Genomic DNA, 22,254 nt, shown 5'->3' with positions numbered 1-22,254 from the left:
ATCTAGCACATCAGGAGCGACAGGAACAAAACATAAGCCTTAACACCAAAGATGTTCTCTTCTGATTCAGGCACCTCAAGACTGCTGGCCTGGTGGGAGGCTGGGGGTGGGGAGAAGACTGGCACGTAGTCTTCATCTAACCCAAGTTCCTGCCAGGAGCCTCCTCTCCCCTCCCTCTGCCCGAGGTCCTGAGCACACAGGGGGCCACACTCACCTCCGTATGCATCCGCTGGGAAATCCAGGTCAGTGGCATCTTCACTCACCTCCAAGAAAGGCACCTCCCCTCTAGGATGCTGGGAAGATGGTCCATCCTGGAGAGAGGTTGGGAGTAGTGAGGAGAGCATCACAGTCTACAGCTACATCCCAGAGAAATTTGGGTGGGATTTGGGGGTTCATATTTTGGTACAGGAAATTCCCCTGACCCCTCAAAGGAGACCGGCGGCTTTTCTTCAACTTGTCATCTTAGAAGGTTGCTTGGACCACCCAGAAATGAATGACTTGCTTAGGGCCACAATCAATCAGTAAACATTTATTAATTGCCTATTAGGGTCACAATCAATCAATCGGTAAACATTTATTACTCACCTACTATATGCTAGTCGCTATGCTAAGTGCCTGATTTTTTTGCCCCCACAAAGCTAGCTCCTGTCAGAGGAAGGATTAGAACCAACATCTTCCTGACATGTAGGCCCCTCTCTCTAGTCATCATACTGCACTCTCCCGTCTAGAGACAAAGGGAGAAAGCACACTCTCTGAACCTCAGAAATGCCCAGAAAGGCTGAGCCTTACAATTCAAGAGCCATTTACTGTCCTGAGCCAAAGGAGATAAAAACACTGGGCTAATATGGTTATGATGATGGCTGCTTTGGACTGTCGTTTAAGACGTCTGATTCTCTCTGTATTTGTCCTCTGTGGAGATTCCAGATCTTGTTTCTCCAGATAAATCATATTATCATCATTATTTTACTGAATGAAAGAAAGAAAGAGAAAGGAAGGAAGGGAAGGGAAGAGAGAGACAAAGAGGTGGAAGGAGGGAGGGAGAGACAGAGACGGAGACAGAGAGTGACTGAGGGAAGGAGGGAGAGAGACTCCTATAGCTCCAGAGCAGCAAGTCCAGTCTAAAGAAGATGATGCCAATATCTGCCCTGGCCTCAGCTATTCCCTCCCCTGCCCTGCCCCTTAAAGAGATGGTAGACAATCTATCCTGACCACAAGGGCCTTTCTGGGGGGAAAGGCGAGTGCTTCAGCTCAGAGGTTGCTGAGAGGGCAGACGGGCTGCCAGACTATCTAGCAGCCCTTTCTATAGCATTTTCCTGCTGTCAAAGGTCTTTTTTCACAATGGTCCCCCAGAAATATGGATGTGAAATAGACTGATTCTGTGTCTTTCTAAATTGATCCTATTTATGGTTAATTGATTTTGTCCTGTACCTGCCTAAGTCATCCATCTATCTATCTATCTATCTATCTATCTATCTATCTATCTATCTATCTATCTATCTATCTATCTATCTTCCTTCCTTCCTTCCTTCCCTTTCTTTTCTTTCTTTTTTCTTTACCTTCTGTCTTAGAGTCAACAGTAGTCAATACTATATCTAAGGCAGAAGAGTGGTAAGGGCTAGGCAATGGGGGTTAAGTGACTTGTTCAGGGTCACATGGCTAGGAAGTGTCTGAGTCCAGATTTGAACCCAGGACTCCGGGAGTCTCTGGACTTGGCTCTCAATCCACTGAGTCACTTAGCTGTGCCTAAGTCATGATTCTTTGTCTCTTAACTTGCTTCAGAATTCAACTGGCCTATGATGAGTTAAGTTTAGAAATCCAGCTCTCCTGCTAATCCTTGTTCTGTTCTTGAGTCAAGGAAATCTGTTACCCTTGAAGGATGTGGTTATCCAAAGAAATCTGGTCCCCTCTCTAACCTCCCAGGTGGACTCAAACAGTGAACCCTTCTTAGTCCCCGGGGGTGGGGTGGGGGTGTGGGGGGTGGAAGAGGAACTGTTTTCTCACCAATCAGTGTTTGTCCCCCTCCCCAAGTCTTGTTTTCTCTGTTCTGCACCTCCCTAAAGCCTATAAAAAGGGATGCTATTCCCCACTTTGGAGTCTTAGCTTTGTTGCGGAAGCTGAGATCCTATTTATTGGTAAATTCGTGCTTTCCTAGTAAATTGATCATACTCAGAACTCTGTGTCTCAGTCTATCCAAATTAAAAAAATTTTTTTATTACAAACAGAATATATCCCAAAGTGTTCTAGCCCTTCCTGCCACTCGAACTTATAAACAGATGAGAAACACTGAGGCTTACGGGAACAAAAGAAGAGTTTCCTGTGTAAAGCCAGTGCTTTACAAATAGCATCTCATCTGATCCTCACACCCACCCTAGGAGGCAGGTACCATTATTATTCCCATTTTACAGTTAGGGAAACTGGGGCAGACAGGGTGTGTGACTTTGCCCAAGGACACCCAGCTAGTTAAGTGTGGGTGAATCACCTAGCCCACAGTCTTCTGTTCTCACTATTGTACTACACCATAACCTTGTCAAACGATCCTACCCAAATGAATCCTTTCTCCCTCCCTCTTTCTTCCTCTCTGCCTGTCTGCTGTCTGTCTGTCTCACTCTGTGTGTGTGTGTCTGTCTGTCTGACACACACACACACACACACACACACACACACACACGAGTTAACAGGATTTCCAACATGGCACCAGGGTGATGATCTCCAAGCATCCGACATGCCCTGGGGACGTGCTAGGGATGGCAAAAGCTGATAAAAGGTTCCCCCTCGGCTGCCTCTACTCTGTGGCTCTGGGAGGATCCTTGGCCCCCCAGGGAAGGAGAGGACGACCTCTCTGGGTCCCGAGTCAGTGTGCAAAGTGGGGAGCTGAGAATCAGGAGACCTAAATTCAGATTCTGACTCCAATGCTTCCTAGCCTTGTGATCATAGGCAACTCACTCTTAACTGTCCTCAGGGAGTACCTTCAGTGTCTTTATCTGTGGAGAGGGATTAATAATGGCATCACCTCCCAGGGTGATTGTGGGGAAGGCAAGTTATAAGCTTGGAACTGCTACAAAAACAGGGATTTATCTTTATTATGATTCATAATAAGGACTAATATTAATAGATTCTATTAACGTCAATGTTTATTAATGATATGTTATTAGAATAATAGCAGCATACCATTTGTTCTGAATTATTAATAGTATAATAGAATCTATTGGGTTAATTATTTCATATCAATATATACATTACAGTTAGTACGTTATATTATTATGAATCCACATTGGGATTCATAATAAAGATAAATCTCTGTTTCCGTTGCACACGGGTGGCCAATGTGTAATCTGCTCTACAGAGAGAAGGCGCCCCAGTTTGCCTGGGGAAATCTATCCAGCCGTGGCCTGGCCCTTCCTCTTCGAGGCACCAGGCAGAGTGGGGGGACTTCCCTTGAGCACACCCACCTCGTTGCTAGGGCTCTCTTCCTGTATGTCCCCAGCTGGGATCTCAAAGATGAGGTGGTAGAAGGAGATGAGGGTCTCCACAATTCGGGCCTGGTGCGGGTAATCCACCAGGGAGGAGAGAGACACGGTGGCCTCGGTGGGCCGAGGTCGGAGGAGAGTCGGCCCAAAGACAATGCCCAGGTTGCCTGGAGTCATCTTGTTGTCCTGTTCCACCTCCACAATCCTGCCCAGGGGGAGAAGGTCACACATTAATAACAGTGTTGGACATGTTCTGTAAGCAGGAGAAGGGCTGTGTTGAATTTTCTGCAAGAGAATCCGTCTGTTTGTTCGGTTATTGCAATTGTGTCCGACTCTTCATGACCCTATTTGGGATTTTCTTGGCAAAGCCAATGGAGCAATCTGCCATTTCTTCCTCCAGCTCATTTTACAGATGAGGAAACGGAGACAAACTTGGGGAAGTGATTTGTCCAGGGTCACACAGCTAGTTTGCTATTTTCTTCTCTAGCTCATTTTATAAATGAGGAAAACTGAGGCAAACGGGGTTAAGTGATTTGCCTAGGATTGCACAGCTTGGAAGTGCCTAAGGCAGGATTTGAACTCAAATTTTCCTGGCTCCAGATCTGATGCTCTGCCCATTGCCCACCTGTATGATAACTCTGGGAGAGGGTTTTAAGCCTTGCCAAAAGCTTTCTCTAGTTTATGTGACCCGGCAGTCTGTTGCTGGAGGTCTGGGACAGAGGTACGAACACAGATTAGCTCGTCTCCACTCTACAGAGGAGGAAGTGAGTCACCCAGGAGTCACCCAGACAGCTGAGAGCTTTTGGAGGGGAGACTGAGGCCCAGGGCTTCCCCACTTCAGAATGTGGCCTAATAGTGATCTTTTATATTAATGTTAACATTTATTAATGATAGATCATTATGTTACATATAATAGATAATTATACATAATATAATAGCACAGGATACTATTTGTTCTTAATTAGTCAATTGTGTTATTTTATATCAATATATAAATTATATAGTTAACACATTTGGTGAATAATAATGTTAAACCATATTACAAGTCATTATTTTAATAAAGATCAATCTCTCTCTGTAACTCATGGGCAGCCGGTATGTGATCTGTTTCATAGACAGAAAGTATCTGGGACCCCATGTGACTTTATTACCAATTTGCCCTGTGCCACAGGCTGGGGGGACCCTCCTTATCAACTGGTCTAACCCATAACACTTTAGAGAGGGGTAGCCTGAGATCCTGAGGGGCCAATGACTTGCCCAAGGTTACAGAGCTAGTAAGGGTCCAGAATTAGGCTTCAAAACGAGGGCTGCTGCGGGGGACAATTGATATAACAACAGTGTTGCCCAAGATCTGAGGGGACACCAGCAAAGACAAACAGCTCTCAAAGCCTTAAGAACTCTGAGCAACCCAATGACCGGAGGAGTCCTGATGGAGCAGCACACTTCCCACCTCCGACAGACGTGACTGTGCTCAGGAGAGCATCAGTGAGACATGGAGGGTCTGCATGTGGCCAACGGGGAATGTTTTGCTTGACTATACATATCTGTTATAGATTTCCTTCCTTCCTTCCCTCCCTCCCTCCTCCTCTCCTTCTCTCTCTCCATCTCTTTCCCTCTCTCCATATCCCTCTCCCTCCCCCTCCTCCATCTTGCTTTGTCTCCCTCCCTCTGTCTCTGTCTCTGTCTCTCCCCTCCTCCCCCCATCTCTGTCTGTCTGTCTGTCTCTCTTGGTTCCAAGGCAGAAGAGTGGTAAGGGCTAGGTAATGTCTGAGGTCAAATCTTATTTTATTTTATTTTTAAATTTTTCCATGGTTACATGATTCATGTTCTTACCCCACCCCCATAGCCAACGTGCATTTCCACTGGTTTCTTCATGTGTCATCAATCAAGACCTATTTCCATATTATTGATAAATGCACTGGGGTGGTCGTTTAGAGTCTACATCCCCAATCATGTCTGCATCAACCCATGTGTTCAAGCAGTTGTTTTTTTAATTTGATTTTTTTCCTGAGGTCAAATTTTGAACCCAGGACTTCCTGTCTCTAGACCTGGCTCTCAATCTACTGAGCCACCTGGCTCCCCTCTTTTTTCCAATGAGGAAGGAAGTTGAAAGAAAGAGAAAATGGACTTTTGTCAATTGAAAAAATGTGAGCATACAATCCCCTTGCTCCAGGTCCTGGACTCCATGGAATGGGGTGCCCCCTGGGGGACAGAAGGGCTCCCTCCTCCCTCTATTAGCTGGAGAGCCCCCCCAGTTGCCCCCCTCCTCACCTCCGAAGGTGCCGGATGAGGTACTGCAGCGTGGCCCTGTTCTCCTGGGGCAGCTCCTTCAGCAGGTCCCGCAGCCTGCTGGCCATGGCTTCAGCGTCCCGCTCCTTGTCTTTGCTGGTGTCCCCTCGGCCCCGAGTCGCCTTGGCTTCAGCCTCAGCCTGCAGGCTCTCCTTGGCCAGCCCCATGAGCTCGTGATAAAGGCGGAATGAGATGATGGGCTCGGGCAGCTGTGGAGACCCAGGAGGCACGAGGGGTCACCATGGCTCTCACCACCCCCTCCTCGTCATTTCCCAGCCCCGGCAGGAGCTTGGGCCCTCTTATAGCTGAGGGGTCTGCGACTTGGGGACTGTGACTAGCCCAGGGTCACAGAGTTTCTGAGTTCCAGTGCCAGAATCTGAGCTTGGCTCTCCTGACCCCTGAGTCCAATCACCCCGCCTTGACATCTCACTTTGGCAATAGGGTGCCCCTTTTCTGAGCTCAGGGGCGGCCTAGAAGCGTTTGAGCCACCTAGCCAGCCAAGATGTCTCATGGCTAGTCCCAGCTGTATCCAACGAACCCCCCCACCCCCGTCCCCCTGGCAGGTAGCCTTGGACTGGCACAACCCGAATCCCGTTTATCCTAGGAAGCTCTAGGGAGGGGAGGTGGGGGAGGGGATTAAGTTACAGGGAAGGCGACCACCCTGGCAAGGCTTACCTGGCGGAGGTAGAGCTTCAGGACGTTGCTGATGTCGTGGGGGGAGGCCTGTGACAGCTCCACTAGCTCTTTGCCGTTCTCAAAGGCCTGGCAGAGCTTCTCCACGCGGGTCTTCACCCCATTGACCCGATAGATGCCCTGTAAAGGCCAGAGCTCATGAGGTTGGAGGTCAGGAATCCAGGAGGCGAGGCTGCTCTTCCCGCTCCCCCAGAGAGGCCTGGACCACAGATCTGGGGCAGTGGAAAGGAGGCTGAGGCTAGAGCTTGGGGTCCAAAGACCCAGGTTTGAATCCCAACTTTGGTCATGCAGGCAAGGCCCAACGTCTGGCCTCAGTTCCCATTTGTAAAATAAGGAGGCACAGAAGGCCCTGGAGACATCCAGGACCCCCCATCTGTGCCTGCTAACACAAGGGGCCTGAGCTTGGTGGGGCTCATCCTCAGAGGACCCGGCACCCCATGACAAAACTGAGGCTAAGGGTGGCTAACCTGCTCAACATCATGGAGAAGCCCCGGACTAGAACCCAGGACCTCTGCTGCCTCCCTTTCTCATAAGATAGCGGTTAGATGGGAGCTCCATCCATCCGTTCATAGGGAGAGGACCATGACAATACCAACAATTGCCATGTAACAAGATTATTGTCCCTGCGGGATTTTTTTACTGTTTTATTATTAGATTATTTACTTACTATTTAGATCTGATTCATATTAGATTATTATTAGAAGGCTTTCCAAGTGCTTTTCCCTACAACATGAGACAGTCACTCCCACTTAGAGATGAAGGATCTGAGGCCCAGGAAGCCCCATCTGGCACCATCCCTCACAAGGCTAGGATTAGAACCCAAGACCAGTATGATGGTAGGGCTGAAGTCAGGATTCCTTCCTGAGTTCAAATCCATCCTCAGACACTTGTTAGTTGTGTGACCCTGGGCAAGTTGCATCACCCTTTCTGCCTCAGTTTCCCCATCTGTAAAATGGCAACAAGAAGAGCACCTATCTCTCAGGGTTAGCTGTGAGAACCCAGGGAGATAAATCAATTGCTTTCTTTCCAGTATAATCAGCCCATTTTCCAGGGGAAGAAACTGAGTGACTTGTTCATGGAACTAACCCATGCTGGGGCCAGGTTTCGAGCTCAAAGGCTCCTACCACGCCCACGGCTCCCCTGTGGCCCCACCCCTGGGGCAGAGCCCCGCCCCCCACCGGCGCACCTTGGTCCTCAGCGCCCGCCTCTCGATCTCCGAGAGGCATATTTTGATGATGAAGGGGATGCCGTCTGCGGTGCCCCGCGCCGCCTTCTGGAAGTCCTGGCCGAAGAGCTGGAGTTTGCCCTGAAGCTTCTTGTGGCCGCACTGGATGGCCAGAGTCTCCAGGCACTTCTTGTGGCAGGCCAGGCAGCACTGGGGACACAGGAGGGCCGCGGTCACGCCCCGCCCCTCGAGTAGAGCTCCCTAGGCGGGGCGGACTGTTACCCACAACCCCAGGAATGGTCTTGTGATCACGTGACCAGGCCCCAGGGTCCCGCCCTCCCCCCCCCACTGGGCATAGAGCAGCAGCTGGGCGTCCCCCCTGGAGGAAGCCCCCTCCCCTTCCAAGGCTCCCCGCCGGCAGCACCTCCTCGCACTCAGCTCCCTGGAAGTAGACGTAGCTGTTGCATTCGCGGCACTTGGACGGAGTGCGCAGCTTGCGGAGTCGGTGTGTCTGGGCGGCCTTGGAGAGTCCCACGTTCCGGAAGGGGCCGGTGGGTACCTGGATCTCGGGGGAGATGCCATTGAGGTCTGCTGTGGGAGCCAGAGGCACGTTAGTATCAAGGACTCTGCGGCGGGGGCGGGGACACGGCGGGAGAGCGTCCCAGGCTTGATGTGAACCCACGAGGGGCTTCTGCCCTATACCCCAGCTCGGGCACTATCCACCGCACAGCCCGGCTCCCAGCACCTTCGCCAAGAAAAGGAGGCCCTCGAAGGGCCCGACCTGACTGAGGGAATCAGGAGAGCCCACTGCAAGGACTGGGCCAGGCTCATTATGCCTCTTAATTCTCAGAGCCAGGATTTCTGACTCCCAGGCACGGAGGAGGCCTGCCTTCCCCTGCCCCAAGATGGGACCTAGAATGAAGTGCTGGAAGCCGGCCCCAGCCCCCACTGCTCTGATCCCCCATGTGGGAGCTCACGTACTCTGCTCCAGTGTGGATGAGGGGCCTTCCTTTTCAGCCAGCTCCTCACTAGATGACATGGTGCCGCTGGAAGAGGTCCGCTCCATCTTCTGGAAGTCTCCTACTAGGGAGCCCCCCCAGTTCACATGACCCATGAGGCCTGGGCTCCAGGATGCCCCCTTGGGGCTTTGGGAGATGGGCCGGGGGAATGAGGGACATTCAAAGCAGACAGAAGAGAAGCCCCATCCCGCCCCCCCAGCAGGAAGAGCTCAGGTATTACCTGCACTGGTGGCACTGGGGTCCGAGCTGCTATCAGAATCTGTCACAGAGATGGGCCATGATTTATGGACCTGGTGACCCCGTCCGCCTGGAAAGAAACCGTGCCCATGAGGGGTGGGGGACCCCCCCACCCCTGCTCCCTCAACCTTAAGCCACATGGAGATTCTCAAGTGGGGTTTGGCTCCCATAGTCACAGCTGGGACTCCCAATCTCACCTCGATGTTCCTTGGACATAGTCCCTCCATCTGTGCCTCCTCCCTCGCGGTGGGGCCCAGCACCTTCTGTCCCTCCGCTGGCATCACTGGCACCAAAGCTGGACTTCCTCGCCCGGACTAAGGGTGACCTGAACGCAGAACATAAGAGGGCTTACACTCATGGGGAGGGCAAGCCCAGTCTTGGATATGGTCAGAGGGGGAAAAACCTTTCCAATATGGCCCCAGTATGTTTGAGCCAGAGTACCTCAGAACCTGGAATTCCAGGACCAAAGGGAGCTAAGAAAATGGAATGTGGGGAACAGCTCAGTGGCTCAGTGGGTTGAGAGCCAGGCTTAGAGATGGGAGGTCCTACCTCAAATCTGACCTCAGACACTTCCTAGCTGTGTGACCCTGGGCTAGTCACTTAACCCCCATTGCCTAGCCCTTACCACTCTTCTGCCTTGGAACCAATACACAGTATTGACTCCAAGATGGAAGGTGAGGGTTTAAAAAAATTAAATTAAAATAAAATGGAATGTGGATGAGAACAAGACTGAGCTGGCAGGGACCAAGACTAGCCTCACCTTGCCATTTCATAGAGGACACAAACTGAGGGCCCAAGAAGGGAAGTCAATAGCCCAAGAAAAAAGCAAATATATCATCTGTGAGATATATACACGTGTACATACATGCATGTAGAATTGTATTTTTATGATGATATTAAAAAAACAATTGTATGGCAGCTTTCATTTTTATCGCTTGTTTTTAACTTCACTGATGAATGATAACAAAACCTCCCCTTGGGTCTGCTGGGTGTCCCCCCTTCCCCCCACTTTAAAGCACATGCTGGATCACTCTCACTTTATAAGCCCAATTAGGGTGATTGAAAAATGTAAGTTTCCTGTATTTTTTTTAAGAAAACAACAGAAAAATAGGAAATTGTTTTCCGCAGGCACACAACGCTTTTTTCTTTCCTTTGTTCCGAGTTTGAAAGTGCTTTTTTTGTTTTAAAAAACATACTGATGACTATATATTTCCATAGAACGGATTTCCAGTGTAATCCTATACATTTTACTTACTGCATTTAAAAGCATGAATCTGGGGGGGGGGCTAGACGGTAAAATTAAGAGTACTAGGGTTAGAGTCAGGAGGTCCTGGGTTCAAATTTGGCCTCAGACACTTCCTAGCTGAGTGACTCAGAGGATGTCACTTAACCCCATTTGCCTAGCCCTTGCCTTTCTGTCTTAGAGCTGTTGCTAAGGCGGAAAGTAAGGGTTTAAAAAAGAAAGGAAGGGCGCTGTCTGTGATTAGGAGCTCCCTTCTGCAAACAGTGACTAGGCCCCCGCAAGGGTCGTACCAGGTGTTGTGGGACACATAGGGCTCAAAGTCGTAGTGAGTGTCCGGCTCCACATCCCGCTGCAGCTGCCGCACGTGGGAGGCGTACTGCTGCCCCGGGTCATACAGCTTGCTGCTCTCACACATGGTCTGGAAGTAGACGGGGAGTGGGGCTGTCTGCATGTGCATGGTCTGGTAGTAGGAGATGGTGGCCTGTAGGGTCCAGGGATGGGGAGACGTCAGCATTTGGCCTTGCGGGGTAGAAGCCCCAACAGAGGCCCAGGGGGTGGGGGTGGGGGGGAGGGGACGATGGACAGAGCCCAGGGAGCCGCACAAACATGCAGGGTGACAGTCAGGGATGCAGCCAGGCACAGTGAACCAGCCAAGCCTTTAGTAAGTGCCTAATTATTTATTAAGCCCCTAGGGGCCAGGCACAGTGGCTGGGGAAGCAAAAACTAAAAATTAAAAGGAAAATCAACAGGGGCAGTAAGGAAGTGCAGTGGATGGAGCACCAGGTGTGGAGTCAGGGAGGTCCTGGATTCAAATCTGGCCTCAGATTCTTCCTAGTTGTGTGACCCTGGGCAAGTCATTTAACTCCAGTTGTCTAGCCCATGCTGCTCTTCTGTCTTAGGATTCATACTAAGTCAGGAGGGGAGGGTTTAGAAAAAAGGAATCGAGAGAATGAATGGCAAGCATCTGCTAGGCACTCTCTCTAAGCATGGTAGCCCCTGTCTTCACAGAGTTTTTTTCTAGAACTACAAGAGGGTCTGTCTGGGGCTGGGACACTCACCTCTTCTCTCTGCCCCCCACCCCCAGGCCAGGTGGGACTCACCGACTTGATAATCTGGTCACTCTGCTTTATGACCTCCTGGATCTGGCGTAAAGCATTCACCTTCACATCCTCCAGCTCCTGCTTCTGCGTCTTGGCGTCGGCAATGCAGGTGCGGTACGTGGCCATGGCCTCCTCTGCCTGGGCGGTGGGAGAGAGAAGTAAACGGACCCTCACCAGAGATCCCACGAAGCCTTCAGGGAACCCTGTTCCCCAGGACCCCTCGGGGAAGCCCTGCTGGAGTCTACCCGCTCAGCACAGCCACATATCACCCATCCCAGGGATGGGCGAGGCCACAACCACCCTGGAAAGAGTCCAAGATTTAGAGCTGGAGGCTGGACCTCTTTTCTTTTGAAAGACAAACAGGGCTAAGTCCATAGCTGGTCACAACCAGTAAGTGTCTGAGGCTGGATTTGAACTCAGAAAGCTGCTCTTCCTGATTCCAAGCCAAGTGCTCAATTCACTGAGCCACGCAAGTCCCCCACAACCATTTCATTTTACAGATGAGGAAACTGAGACCCACAGATTTGCCTGGATCACAAAGCATTACGGGGAATCCCAGAGTCACACAGCTAGTAAATGGCAGAGGCAGGAATTCTAACTTGGGTCTTCCTGACAATGGTAGCCCCTCACCCCGGTCTCTGGAGACACTTGATAAATGCTCACTGAGAGCCTGTCGAATCTCTGCTCCTCCCATCTTTCCCCCTGGTGTCAACTTCCTCATCCAGTTCTCCCCCCCTAAGTCTCCTCTTCTCCAGGCTCCCCAGTTCGTCCAGCTCTCCAGTGGGCTGATGGGGAAGGGAAAGAGGGAAGCACCCCAGGCTCCCTCTCCTTCCTCTTGCTCCTCTACTTTTCTGGCCCTGGTCACCTTATTCTTGGCCTCTTCCTCCAGCCGCCTCTTTTTGTCTAGGGCCTTCATGGCAGCGGTGCTCGCCCCACCACTTGTGCCGGCCCCGCCACCCCCGCTCTGCTCCTCCTCGGCCTTGACGGTCAGGTACTGGGCCTTCTCGTGGTCCTCGCAGCGCTGCATGTATGTCTGCTTTGCCTTTCGAAGGTTGGTATCTGCTTCTTGCTGAGGAGGGGGAGAAGAGGGTTTAAGACTCCTGGGCAGGAGTGAGTGGGCCAGAGGGATGGCAGCCAAGAGGCCGCCTGGCATACAGAGGGCATCAGTCCCCAAAGCAGAAGGCACCTCCAAGGTGACCCACTTCCATCCATCATGGCGCTGCTAGCCTCTGTGTACACGTACATTCCCTCCTCTCCCCCTGGCACCCCGAGGTTCCTTCCTACCAGCTTCCTCTGTGCCCGATGCCACTGGTCTTTGATTTCCTTCCTCTTCTTTTCATGCTCTAGACGCCTCAGAGTCAGGGGCTAGGGAGGAAGAGACACCTGTAGATGGGTGTGGGGGGGAGAGGGACCCTCCGCTTGGGCCCCAGCCCCAGGGGGATGCTTCCTGTGGGGCCCCACCCTAGAGGGGAGCTGCTGAGGCCTTGGAGGGTCAGGGGGATGCTGGCCTAGTAGCAGAGTGACCCTGCGGCTGGCCTCCACCTGCTAAGGCCTCGGGTAAACTGTGCCTCCCACCCAGAAGCCATCTTCTATCCCCAGACACCTGGCGTCTCTAAGGAGGGCGCACCTGTACAACCACAGAAGGGGCTCCAGAAAGGTGACTTTTAAGACAGTGCCCTCCACCTGGGCTCACTTCCAGCCTGGGCACCTCCCACCCAACATTCAATTCCAAAGTTCAAGGCCTGAGGAGTGAGGAGTAGGAAGAGGCACGAGGAAGGAGCTGGGGAGGCTCCCACCTGCATAAAGGTCTGGTTCTGCAGAGTAGTCACCACTTGCAGCATCCCATGGCTAAACTCCATATCCTGTTCTAAGGCCAGGGAATAGATGGACAGGAAAGGCATGTGGGGCTGCAGAAAGAAGGGACCCAGTCACCCAGGAGGCCTCCTCATCCTCCCCCTCCCATCCAGCCCAGGCTGCCCCATCCCCACAGCCCCCCTCCTCCCCCCCAGCCAGCCCAGTCCTCTTGAAAGGAGGCCTTTCCCCTCTCCCCCCAGCCCTCAGCTCCCCAGAAGATGTTCCATCCCCATCCTTTGCTCTGGGGGGGGTGTGTTTGCTCACCTCCTGGGTGATTGTCTGTTTACAGCTGTTGACTATCTTCTGCAGACCTTTGGCAAACTCCATCTCTGGGCAAGAAGGAGATGGAGCGTCACTATTGGGCACCTGAGGCTGGCCTAGCCAGCGGCTCCAGGGCCAAGCAAATCTGCCCATTCTTGGGATTTCACTTCCAGAGTCACTTGGAACTAGAGCTGTTGGATGTCAGTCCTCAGGATGTAGGGTTCAGAGCTGGAATTCTAAAGATCACCTCGTCAAACCCCCATTTCTCAGGAGGAAACTTTGGCAAGACGGGTAATTTGACCTGGCCCAAGGACATATTGGCTCTTTTTATTATTATTAATTAATTAATTGATTGATTAATAGTATTTTCCTGTGGTTACATGATTCATGTTCTTTCCCTCCCCTCTTCCTCCTCCCCTCTCGGAGACAACGAGCAGCTCCACTGGGTTTTACATGTATCATTGTTCAAAACCTATTTCCATGTTATTAATATTTGCAACAGAGCGATCATTTCAAGTCAAAACTCCCAGTCATATCCTCAAAGAACTTTGTGATCGATTATGTGTTTTTCTCCTTCGTTACTCCTCCCACAGTTCTTTCTCTGGATGTGGATAGCATCTTTCTCATAAGCCCCTCAGAATTGTCTCAAGGACACATTGGGAGGAAAAGGAGAGTCTGAATTTGAACCCAGGTCTCCTAACTCCCAACTATGCCTCTGTCCATGACTGAGGGAAAGAGCAGAGTCCTTCCAAAAGAATGAGTGTTGGTCACTTCAGCATCCCCAGACTCTACCCTGGAAGGAGGGATCTCCTACCTCAGACCTCTGTCCATCTTCCAAATGCCACAGGTCCTCCAAGCTCCTACCTGACCTCCCAAACAGCCAAACTGCTCTCTTCCTTTCTTCAAGCATCTTAGAGCCTGACCTTCCTCATTAGACACTGGACTGAGGGCTCTGAGGCCATAACACCCTCTCTCTGTGACCTTGGCCAACTCGCACCCTCTCTGGCACTCAGTTTCTTCAACTGTAAAATAAAGAAACTGGAACTACACAGTTTTGTAGGGTCTTCCCAGCTCTGACATCCTCTGTTCTAAGGACCCTCCCAGCTCTGACTTTCTAGGGTTCTTCCTAGCTCTCACATTTCCTTGAGCCTGTCACTCTTGGTCCTCGTCCTTCTCTGTCTCTTATCTTCCCCAAGGCCCCTCCAGCCCATGCACATAGGAATCCAGGCCTCACTGGCTCTCACCCAGCATCGTCCTCTTCTCCAGGTAATAGATGAGATCTTTCATGTACTTGGAGATGTTCTTGGCGTACTGCAAGGCCACGTCCACCCCCCCCTCACAGCGCTGCAGGACCACGTCCACGTCCTCCGACAACAGGGAGCCTGCATCCAGAAGAGCAGGTTTAGAGGGAGCCTCACTCAGCAGCTCCCCAGAGCCATGTCTGCGAGCTGGCAGAGAGAGAGAGGCTGTGCCTTTCACCCATCACTCCTGCCCAGCCTTCAAAGCTAACCCTTCCTTTCTCCCAGTAGCCCTAGTTCCAAGGCTCAAGCCAGGGGTTTCCCAGGCTAAGAGCTGTGCCCCACCAGGTGCTGAACCTGGGGCTTTGCCCACCCAAGATGCCGCCTTCTGTTGACAACAAGATTCAGCCTTCCCCTCAATGCTGAGCCCAGATCACTCCAGCTGGAGGCGGCAAGGATGACAACACTGACAAAGGCCACACAAGACCAACAGATGTCTGTCTCCAGCTCCCAGCCTTCTCTGACCTGCTTCTTGGCATTTGCCATGGGCTGTGCGTCAGGGCCAGGCTGCCCAGAGTTCTCTGACCCCCAGGGCGGGGTCTTCCCTCCCATATCAGCTTGGATGCCCCAACGATACCGGGTCAGCTTACCGTAAGGCTCTGTGCCAGGGGACATGCCATCTGTACATTGCCCTGGGAGGCCCCCATACAGGTTTTCCATGGACTTGAGAAGAGAAAGAACATGTTAGATAGTCCCATCCAGCAAGACAAAGCAAGCCTGAACCACCTCCCCATGCTGGAAGGCCAGCAGTGGCCACAGGGGCAGATCAGCCTCCTCCCTCCTTGGCCAATATTTTGAACCGTATGAATTTGATTGATAGGTGCAATACCCGGGGGAAGCAAGAGCTCGGGCCTGAAAGGCTGGCCGGCCTGGGTTCGAGACACAAATCTATGACCCATGTGACCTCAGGAAAGACATTTCTCTCTTATTTTCTCAGTTCTGACACCCCATGTTCTAAGGTCCCTCCCAGCTCTCTCAGTCTGTGATCCAAGGTTCCCTTTACAGCTCTGACATTCCATGTTCTTTACAGCCATCATTCTGCATTCCCAGCTCTGACATTCCATGTTCTAAGCTCTCTCCCAGCTCTGACATGCCCCAAGGGCCTGCCCAACTCTCAAACAAATATTAGTAATAATAGTTGTTTACCTACATTAACACCTTAATGTCTGCATTACTTTCCCGTGAAGTAGGTATTACAAGTACTGTTATCCCCATTTAGCAGATGAGCAATAAGGCTCAGGGTGAAATGACTTGTCCTGGGTCACAAACCTAGTAAGTGGCAACAAGATTTGAGCCCAAGTTCCTCCTAACTCCAAGTCCATTATTCTTTACACTATACTAGGCAGTGTCTGTGCTGAAGGGCCTTCAGGAGCTAGTGGGCTCTGATCTACACTGGCTTCTAGGATCTATATTCTACTTACTAATGTCCTTCCCAGCTAGAGAGCCAGGTCAAGTCCCCTGAGATTTTCCTACCGCTCTTATGAAGCACTGTCTTCATATGGTTATGGATTATCCCAATGGACAGAGTAGGAAACTGAGGCCCAAGGAGTGAGGGGGGCAGTGTTTGCCTCAGGTCACATAGTGGATGATCCAATGTCAGACCCAGGTCTAGTATGGAGGCCTCTGGACCCTTGGGCCAGGATTCTCTTTTACCATCTCTATAATCCCTCTATGAATTAGTATCTTTGGGAGGCAGCTGGGTGGCTCAGCAGATTGAGAGCCAGACCTAGAGACGGGAGGTCCTGGGTTCAAATCTTGCCTCGGCCACTTCCTAGCTGTGTGACCCTGGGCAAGTCACTTCACCCCCCATTGCCTAGCCCTTACCACTCTTCTGTCTTGGGACCAAAACACAGTATTGATTCCAAGTCTGAAGGATTTTTAGAAAGAAATCATGCCCATCTGACAATAAAGTCAAGTCCACTTACTGGGTCCACTTACCTGGTTCTGGTCACCCGGAGGCATAGAGAGGAGAGTACTGATATCCACTTCACCCATGAGGAACTCGGACACGCTGGCAGAGAGAGGGGGCAGAGAGCCTGATAAGGGGGTCTGGGAGAACTGAGGAAGGAAGCTGGGGCACAACCTCCATGGAGCCAGCAAGAATCTCATGGAATGCTACAATGCTTTGAGACTCACAATCCTGTTTGAGCCTGACAACAGGGAGGGGGGCAAAAAGGATTTGATTATCCCCATTTTATAGATGAGGAACCAGTGAGCCCTGAGGATCTGGGACTCATCGTAGGATCTAAGATTCTTAGCTAGAAGGGACTCCATGGATCATTCACCACATCCCTACCCCTTTATTTGACAAAAAAAAGTAAAGTGAGACCCAAAGGAACAGTGACTTGTTCACTGTCATGTAGTAAACCAGGATTTGAACTCAAGTTGTCTGAACACAAACTCCTTCTACCTAACCCACGGTGACAGGTCAGTGACAGAACTGGGAACTTGGCCTGGGCCTCCTGACTGAGCCACTGTCCACTCTCTCCTCCATGGAGGGAACCAGAGGTCTAGAGGCTGAGGGAAGAAGAGAGGAGGGCTCTCCCAGACCCCCATCTTCCTTTCCCTGGGACAGGGAGGACCCAGAGGGACACGGTCACTCACGTGCTGCTGAAGGACACAGCAATTGTCTCCAGAGCCTTCTCCAACTCCCGCTTATCAGACTCATTGTTGGACTCATAATGGAACCCTAGAAGGTGGGAGGAAGGAGTAAGAGCTTTCCCCTGAGAGTCCCCTAGAGTGACAGTGCAAAGCTGATGTCAGAAGACATCCAGGCCTAGAGTTCACTTCATCCGACCATTAAGGAAGCAGCCCTAGAGACACCCCGTCTCCCAGGACTGGCCGAAGCATGTTCCATCTCTAAGTGAGGGGCTCCAGAGGCAGACCCACTCCAGCCCTAGACATGTCAGGGCCATCTCTGGATCCCGGCATTCAATCCTCCTCGTGACCCAAGAGGACAATGGAGGCCCCCCGGCAGGGATCCAACCAGCATCCTTCTACCATCCTGTCTCCTTGACAGAACCCCAGAAACCATAGAGATAGCCAGAGAAGTTGGCAGCCCACTCCCTGGCTCTCCCCACGGTCTGGCTCCCCCTAGAATGGTGCACTTCCTACAGTCACAGTGTGGTCATGGGGTTAGGCCTGGACCTGGCCCCTGGACAGACTGATGAAAAGGATCACCCTGGACCTCCCCAAGGAAGCTAACAATTTTCAGATCTCTCAGAAGCTATTCCCAAACCCAATCCTCACCATTAGGGCAATGACCTTAGAGGGCTCAGCCTATGCCCCAAGAAGGGGGAGATGTTCCTCCCACCAGCCACCACTCACCCACCACCACCCTTGACCAGTCGGGAAAAGGCTTCTGCTTGGGGCAGAGCCCCTGGGTTTTGGGGCACCTGCGTGCCCACGCAGAGGTTCCATCAGCTCCCCCAACTCAGCATGTCCAAAACCAAACCCTTTCATTCTCCTAAATGGGCTCCCCTGCCTCCTCTATATTCTGTGTCCTAAAAGCCTTCGGTTTTTCACTGCTTCTGGCCACAGGTACCCCCATTCATTCATTCGGCGCCTCAGACCTCCCACATGTGTAACCTCAGGGTGTTCTTTGACTCACCTCTCTCAGCACAGCTCAGCCAGTTACCAGATCCCATGGATTCTGCCTCTGATCCTACTTCCTCTACCCACCCCCTGGGGCTCCTCCAACAGTCACCCTCTAGCCTCTGCTTGGCTCCTACCCAGTGCTAAAGCAGCCTCCTTCCTTCCTTCTGGACCAACCATCCTTCTTCCCTTCATTATGCCCATCCTTATCACAGCCAGCCTCTTCCAAAGAGACCCTCAGCCAGCCCGGCACTCGGTGGACGGATGCTGTTCTCTCCAGGGTCGCCAGTGGCCACTTCTGGTTTGTGACCGTGCAGACCACCCCATCCCTCTGGGTACTGTCCCCTCCCTCCACTTTTGGTGGGTCCTCATGATCGTTCCACCTTAGCGTGGCTGGTCTTCAAGAGCTTGTCCCACACACCCTTTTCTGTTTTTGCTTTCCCCTGGTGGATCTCATCCGCTGCCACGGCATTAATCACCTTGACGCAGATGACTCCCGGGCCTGAGGACCCTGAGCTTTAGCTGTCAACCAGACACCTCCACCTGGAGGTCCTCCCGGCATCTTAAACTCGACGTCTCCTAAACCCAGCTGCATCTCCATCCCTTCCCTCTCTGCCTCCCAGCTTACCTTTGACTTTAGAGATGAGGGTCCCAGCCGCTGTGAGGGTCTCTAGAGTGTTGAGCAGGGGGTACTTGCCGATGACCTGTCGGAGGACCCTCAGGACCTCACCCAGGCACTCATGGGCCAGTGGCCGCCGAGCGTCCAGTTGCTCTGAAATCATTCAGACACATCAGTGTTGCAGGGGGCCACATTAAGGGCAAAGGCAGGGTCAGCCCATGATGACATATATTATAGAGCACTCTGAGATGGGCAAAACTACTCTGTGCCTATCTAGGTAGAGACGTGTATAAATGCACATGTGAATGTTATAGAGACGATGAAGATATAAAAATATATACATCTATCAAATACATTTGATTTTCAAAGCATCCCCTATCAGGCAGGTTCTATGGATATTTGTTTCCTCCCTGTTTCCCTGATGGGGAACTGAGGCTTAGAAAGCTTCAAGAGAAGCAGGACTGAAGGCCGGGTCTCTGCTGACCTCACGCTCCATCTTCTTTCCCTACGTCACAAGGGGCGCAGGGACAGACATCCGGAGGCTGAAAAGCAAGGCTGTGGGTCTCGTTACGTTGCTGGAGACCTTCCCCCATGTTCCTCTGCTCTGGCAGAATCAAAGGGATACAGAATTGAAGGAAGTTGGAGGCTCCTACATGCATTCCATAAAGCAAATCAAACCAGCAAAGCATGAGAGAAAGTGCTCTGATGGCGGAAGATTCAGAAGGCCCAGCTTCTAATAACAACTGAAATTTCTGCAGCAATGTCAGGTTTGCCAAGCATTTCCTTCACAACACCCCATGTATTGTTGACTCCCCATTTGAAAGATAATGAATTTGAGGAATTTAGGCACAAAGCTAGCCACTGCCCAAGATGGAATTCAAACCCAGGTCTTCTGTTGTAGTGTCTGGCCCTCTTTCACTGGGCAACATTGCCTCTCACGTTTACTAGTTCTAGTTTCCATCAACCAATAACTCCTTGTGTGATCCTAGGCAAGTCCATCCCCCTTTGGGGGTGTATTTGTTCCCTTCCCTACAAAATGAATCAGTTAGAATCAATGATCTCAAAGATGTTTTCATTTCAAACATCTCTGTACAGTCTAAGATACCTCCACTCCATCCCCTCTGCCCAACCCCCAGCTTGGAAATTTTCTGTTTGAAAAGTCAAAGAATCCCCGAATCTCAGGGGTCATCTAGTTCAGGGGTTTCTTAATTTGGGATCCATGAACTTAAAAAAAATAAGGGGGCAGCTGGGTGGCTCAGTGGATTGAGACTCAGGCCTAGAGATAGGAGGTCCTAGGTTCAAACCCGGCCTTAGACACTTCCCAGCTGGGTGACCCTGGGCAAGTCACTTGACCCCCATTGCCTACCCTTACCACTCTTCTGCCTTAGAATCAAGACACAGGATCTAAGACAGATTCTAGGGCAGAAGATAAGAGTTTTTTAAAAAAGAAATAAGGGGTAGCTGGGTAGCTCAGTAGATGGAGAGCCAGACCTAGAGATGGGAGGTCCTAGGTTAAAATCTGGCCTCAGACACTTTCCAGCTGTGTGACCCTGGGCAAGTCATTTAACCAACCCCCATTGCCTAGCTCTTACCACTCTTCTGCCTTGGAACCAACACATAGTATTGATTCCAAGATGGAAGGTGAGGGTTAAAAAAAAAAAATGAACAACTTTGTTTTTTCCCTCAATCACATGTGAAAACAAGTTAAAACTTTTTTTTAAATTGTAAGTTCCAAATTCTCTCCTCTCTCCCTTCTCCTCTCCCTGAGACAGTAAGCAATTTGATAGGCTTTAACATGTGCAATCAGGTGGGTGAACTTTCAGAAACATTCTGATAACTATTTCATGGTAACCGTTTTCCTTTGTAATCCTTTCATTTTGTTTTATGTATTTAGCAATGATTCTGGGAAGAGGTCCACAGGCTTTACCAGACTAACTGCTATATGGGTCCAGAACACAAGAAAAGGCTAAAAATCCCTGAACTAACACAACTCCTAGCGAAACAGGAATGAACATCAAGTGGCCAGTCAACCTCCCCTTGAAGGGCTCCAGAGACTTTGAACTCATTACCTTCCATGAAAACCCATTCAATTTTTGGACAGCTTTAATTCTTTTTAAAAACTTTCTTTCCTTAGAAGCAAACTTTTCCTCCAAACAACTCTTCCCCAGCCTTCCTCCTTCTGGGACCAAGCAGAACAAGTCTAACTCCTTCTCCTTTTAACAACTCTTCAAATAAGGTATCAATAGCACTAAGACTTTGGGGACACTCTCTTTTGAACACAGCTGCTCCTCTATCCTCCTTGAAGTTTGATTTCTTCAAAAATTTCCCAAGAGATCAACTGAAATCCAGTTTAGGAACCCTCCACCATCCTGGTCACTCATGGAAGTCATTCCAAAAAATGTGTTGCTCAGAACAGAACACAAACACTCCACAGATGTATTTCATAAATAAAATAAGCAACTGCCTTCACAAAGTACTTAAACCACACATTGAGAGAGAATTTGAGCATCTGTCAACTCTTTGAGGCCTGGAGACTGCTGGCCCACCCGTGGCCAGAGAAGGGCAAGGGATATCAGGATAACTTCTTTTTTTTTTAAATTTTAATTTATTTTTAATTATTTTTTTAAACCCTTACCTTCTGTCTTGGAGTCAGTACTGTGTATTGGCTCATAGGTGGAAGAGTGGTAAGGGTAAGCAATGGGGGTCAAGTGACTTGCCCAGGGTCACACAGCTGGGAAGTGTCTGAGGCCGGATTTGAACCTAGGACCTCCCATCTCTAGGCCTGGCTCTCAATCCACTGAGCTACCCAGCTGCCCCTGTGCCATCGATTTTTTGAACCCGTGTGTACTCTAAGGTCCCTCCCATCTCTGACATTGTATTCTGTGGCCTAGGACCCTTTTAGCTCCAATACTGTTTTGTGGGCACTCCAAATTGGCATCTTATTTTTATTAATTTTTTAAAGAAACCCTCACCTTTTTAAAAAAAAACAACCCTCATCTTAGAATCAATACTGGGTTCCAAGGCAGAAGAGTTTTTTTTTTTTTTAATTTAAATTTAATTTAAAAAAAAAAGACCTAGTTTTAAATCCTGTCTCAATGCCCTTCCTGGGTGTGGGACAATGGGGAAGTCAATGAATTTCTGAGTGACTCAGTTTTCTCATCGGTAAAATGAGGGGGTTGGATCTGATGACCTCTCCGTTTTCTATCTGATCCCTCCATGTTATGATTGTTTGTCCCTTCTAGCAGAAGCTAAAGGCTCTCCTTTCTATGGAAATGCCAAATAGGAATGGCTGAACAAACTGGGATATAGGAACATAGTGGAATATTATTGTGCTGTAGGGAATGGTGAAAGAGACAATTTCAGAGAAGCCTGAGAAATATCAAGCAGCAAAGTGGGCCGTATGAGAAGCACAATT

At 50.4% G+C, this 22,254-nt stretch overlaps 1 protein-coding gene across 1 annotated transcript in view; it reads right to left on the bottom strand.

Moving 5' to 3' along the window:
* ARHGAP45 (Rho GTPase activating protein 45) overlaps positions 1 to 22,254 on the bottom strand; it is a 46,688-nt gene that overhangs the window by 8,160 nt on the left and 16,274 nt on the right. The window contains exons 3-22 of the mRNA XM_044671698.1: positions 18,849 to 18,992; positions 17,231 to 17,315; positions 16,565 to 16,637; positions 15,258 to 15,289; positions 14,573 to 14,745; positions 13,332 to 13,396; positions 13,010 to 13,120; positions 12,498 to 12,578; positions 12,079 to 12,282; positions 11,214 to 11,351; positions 10,404 to 10,594; positions 9,068 to 9,195; positions 8,860 to 8,940; positions 8,596 to 8,697; positions 8,039 to 8,205; positions 7,636 to 7,824; positions 6,432 to 6,569; positions 5,739 to 5,965; positions 3,450 to 3,672; positions 215 to 311 (exon numbers count right to left, since the gene is read on the bottom strand). Coding sequence (XP_044527633.1) covers positions 215 to 311; positions 3,450 to 3,672; positions 5,739 to 5,965; positions 6,432 to 6,569; positions 7,636 to 7,824; positions 8,039 to 8,205; positions 8,596 to 8,697; positions 8,860 to 8,940; positions 9,068 to 9,195; positions 10,404 to 10,594; positions 11,214 to 11,351; positions 12,079 to 12,282; positions 12,498 to 12,578; positions 13,010 to 13,120; positions 13,332 to 13,396; positions 14,573 to 14,745; positions 15,258 to 15,289; positions 16,565 to 16,637; positions 17,231 to 17,315; positions 18,849 to 18,992 — 2,649 coding nt within the window. The remainder of the gene's footprint in view (positions 1 to 214; positions 312 to 3,449; positions 3,673 to 5,738; positions 5,966 to 6,431; positions 6,570 to 7,635; positions 7,825 to 8,038; positions 8,206 to 8,595; positions 8,698 to 8,859; positions 8,941 to 9,067; positions 9,196 to 10,403; positions 10,595 to 11,213; positions 11,352 to 12,078; positions 12,283 to 12,497; positions 12,579 to 13,009; positions 13,121 to 13,331; positions 13,397 to 14,572; positions 14,746 to 15,257; positions 15,290 to 16,564; positions 16,638 to 17,230; positions 17,316 to 18,848; positions 18,993 to 22,254) is intronic.

Source organism: Gracilinanus agilis, chromosome 1 (assembly GCF_016433145.1).
Source record: "Gracilinanus agilis isolate LMUSP501 chromosome 1, AgileGrace, whole genome shotgun sequence".
Taxonomy (NCBI): domain Eukaryota; kingdom Metazoa; phylum Chordata; class Mammalia; order Didelphimorphia; family Didelphidae; genus Gracilinanus; species Gracilinanus agilis.
Note: the sequence above shows the minus strand (reverse complement) of the source record. Positions and strands in the feature narration are given on the sequence as shown.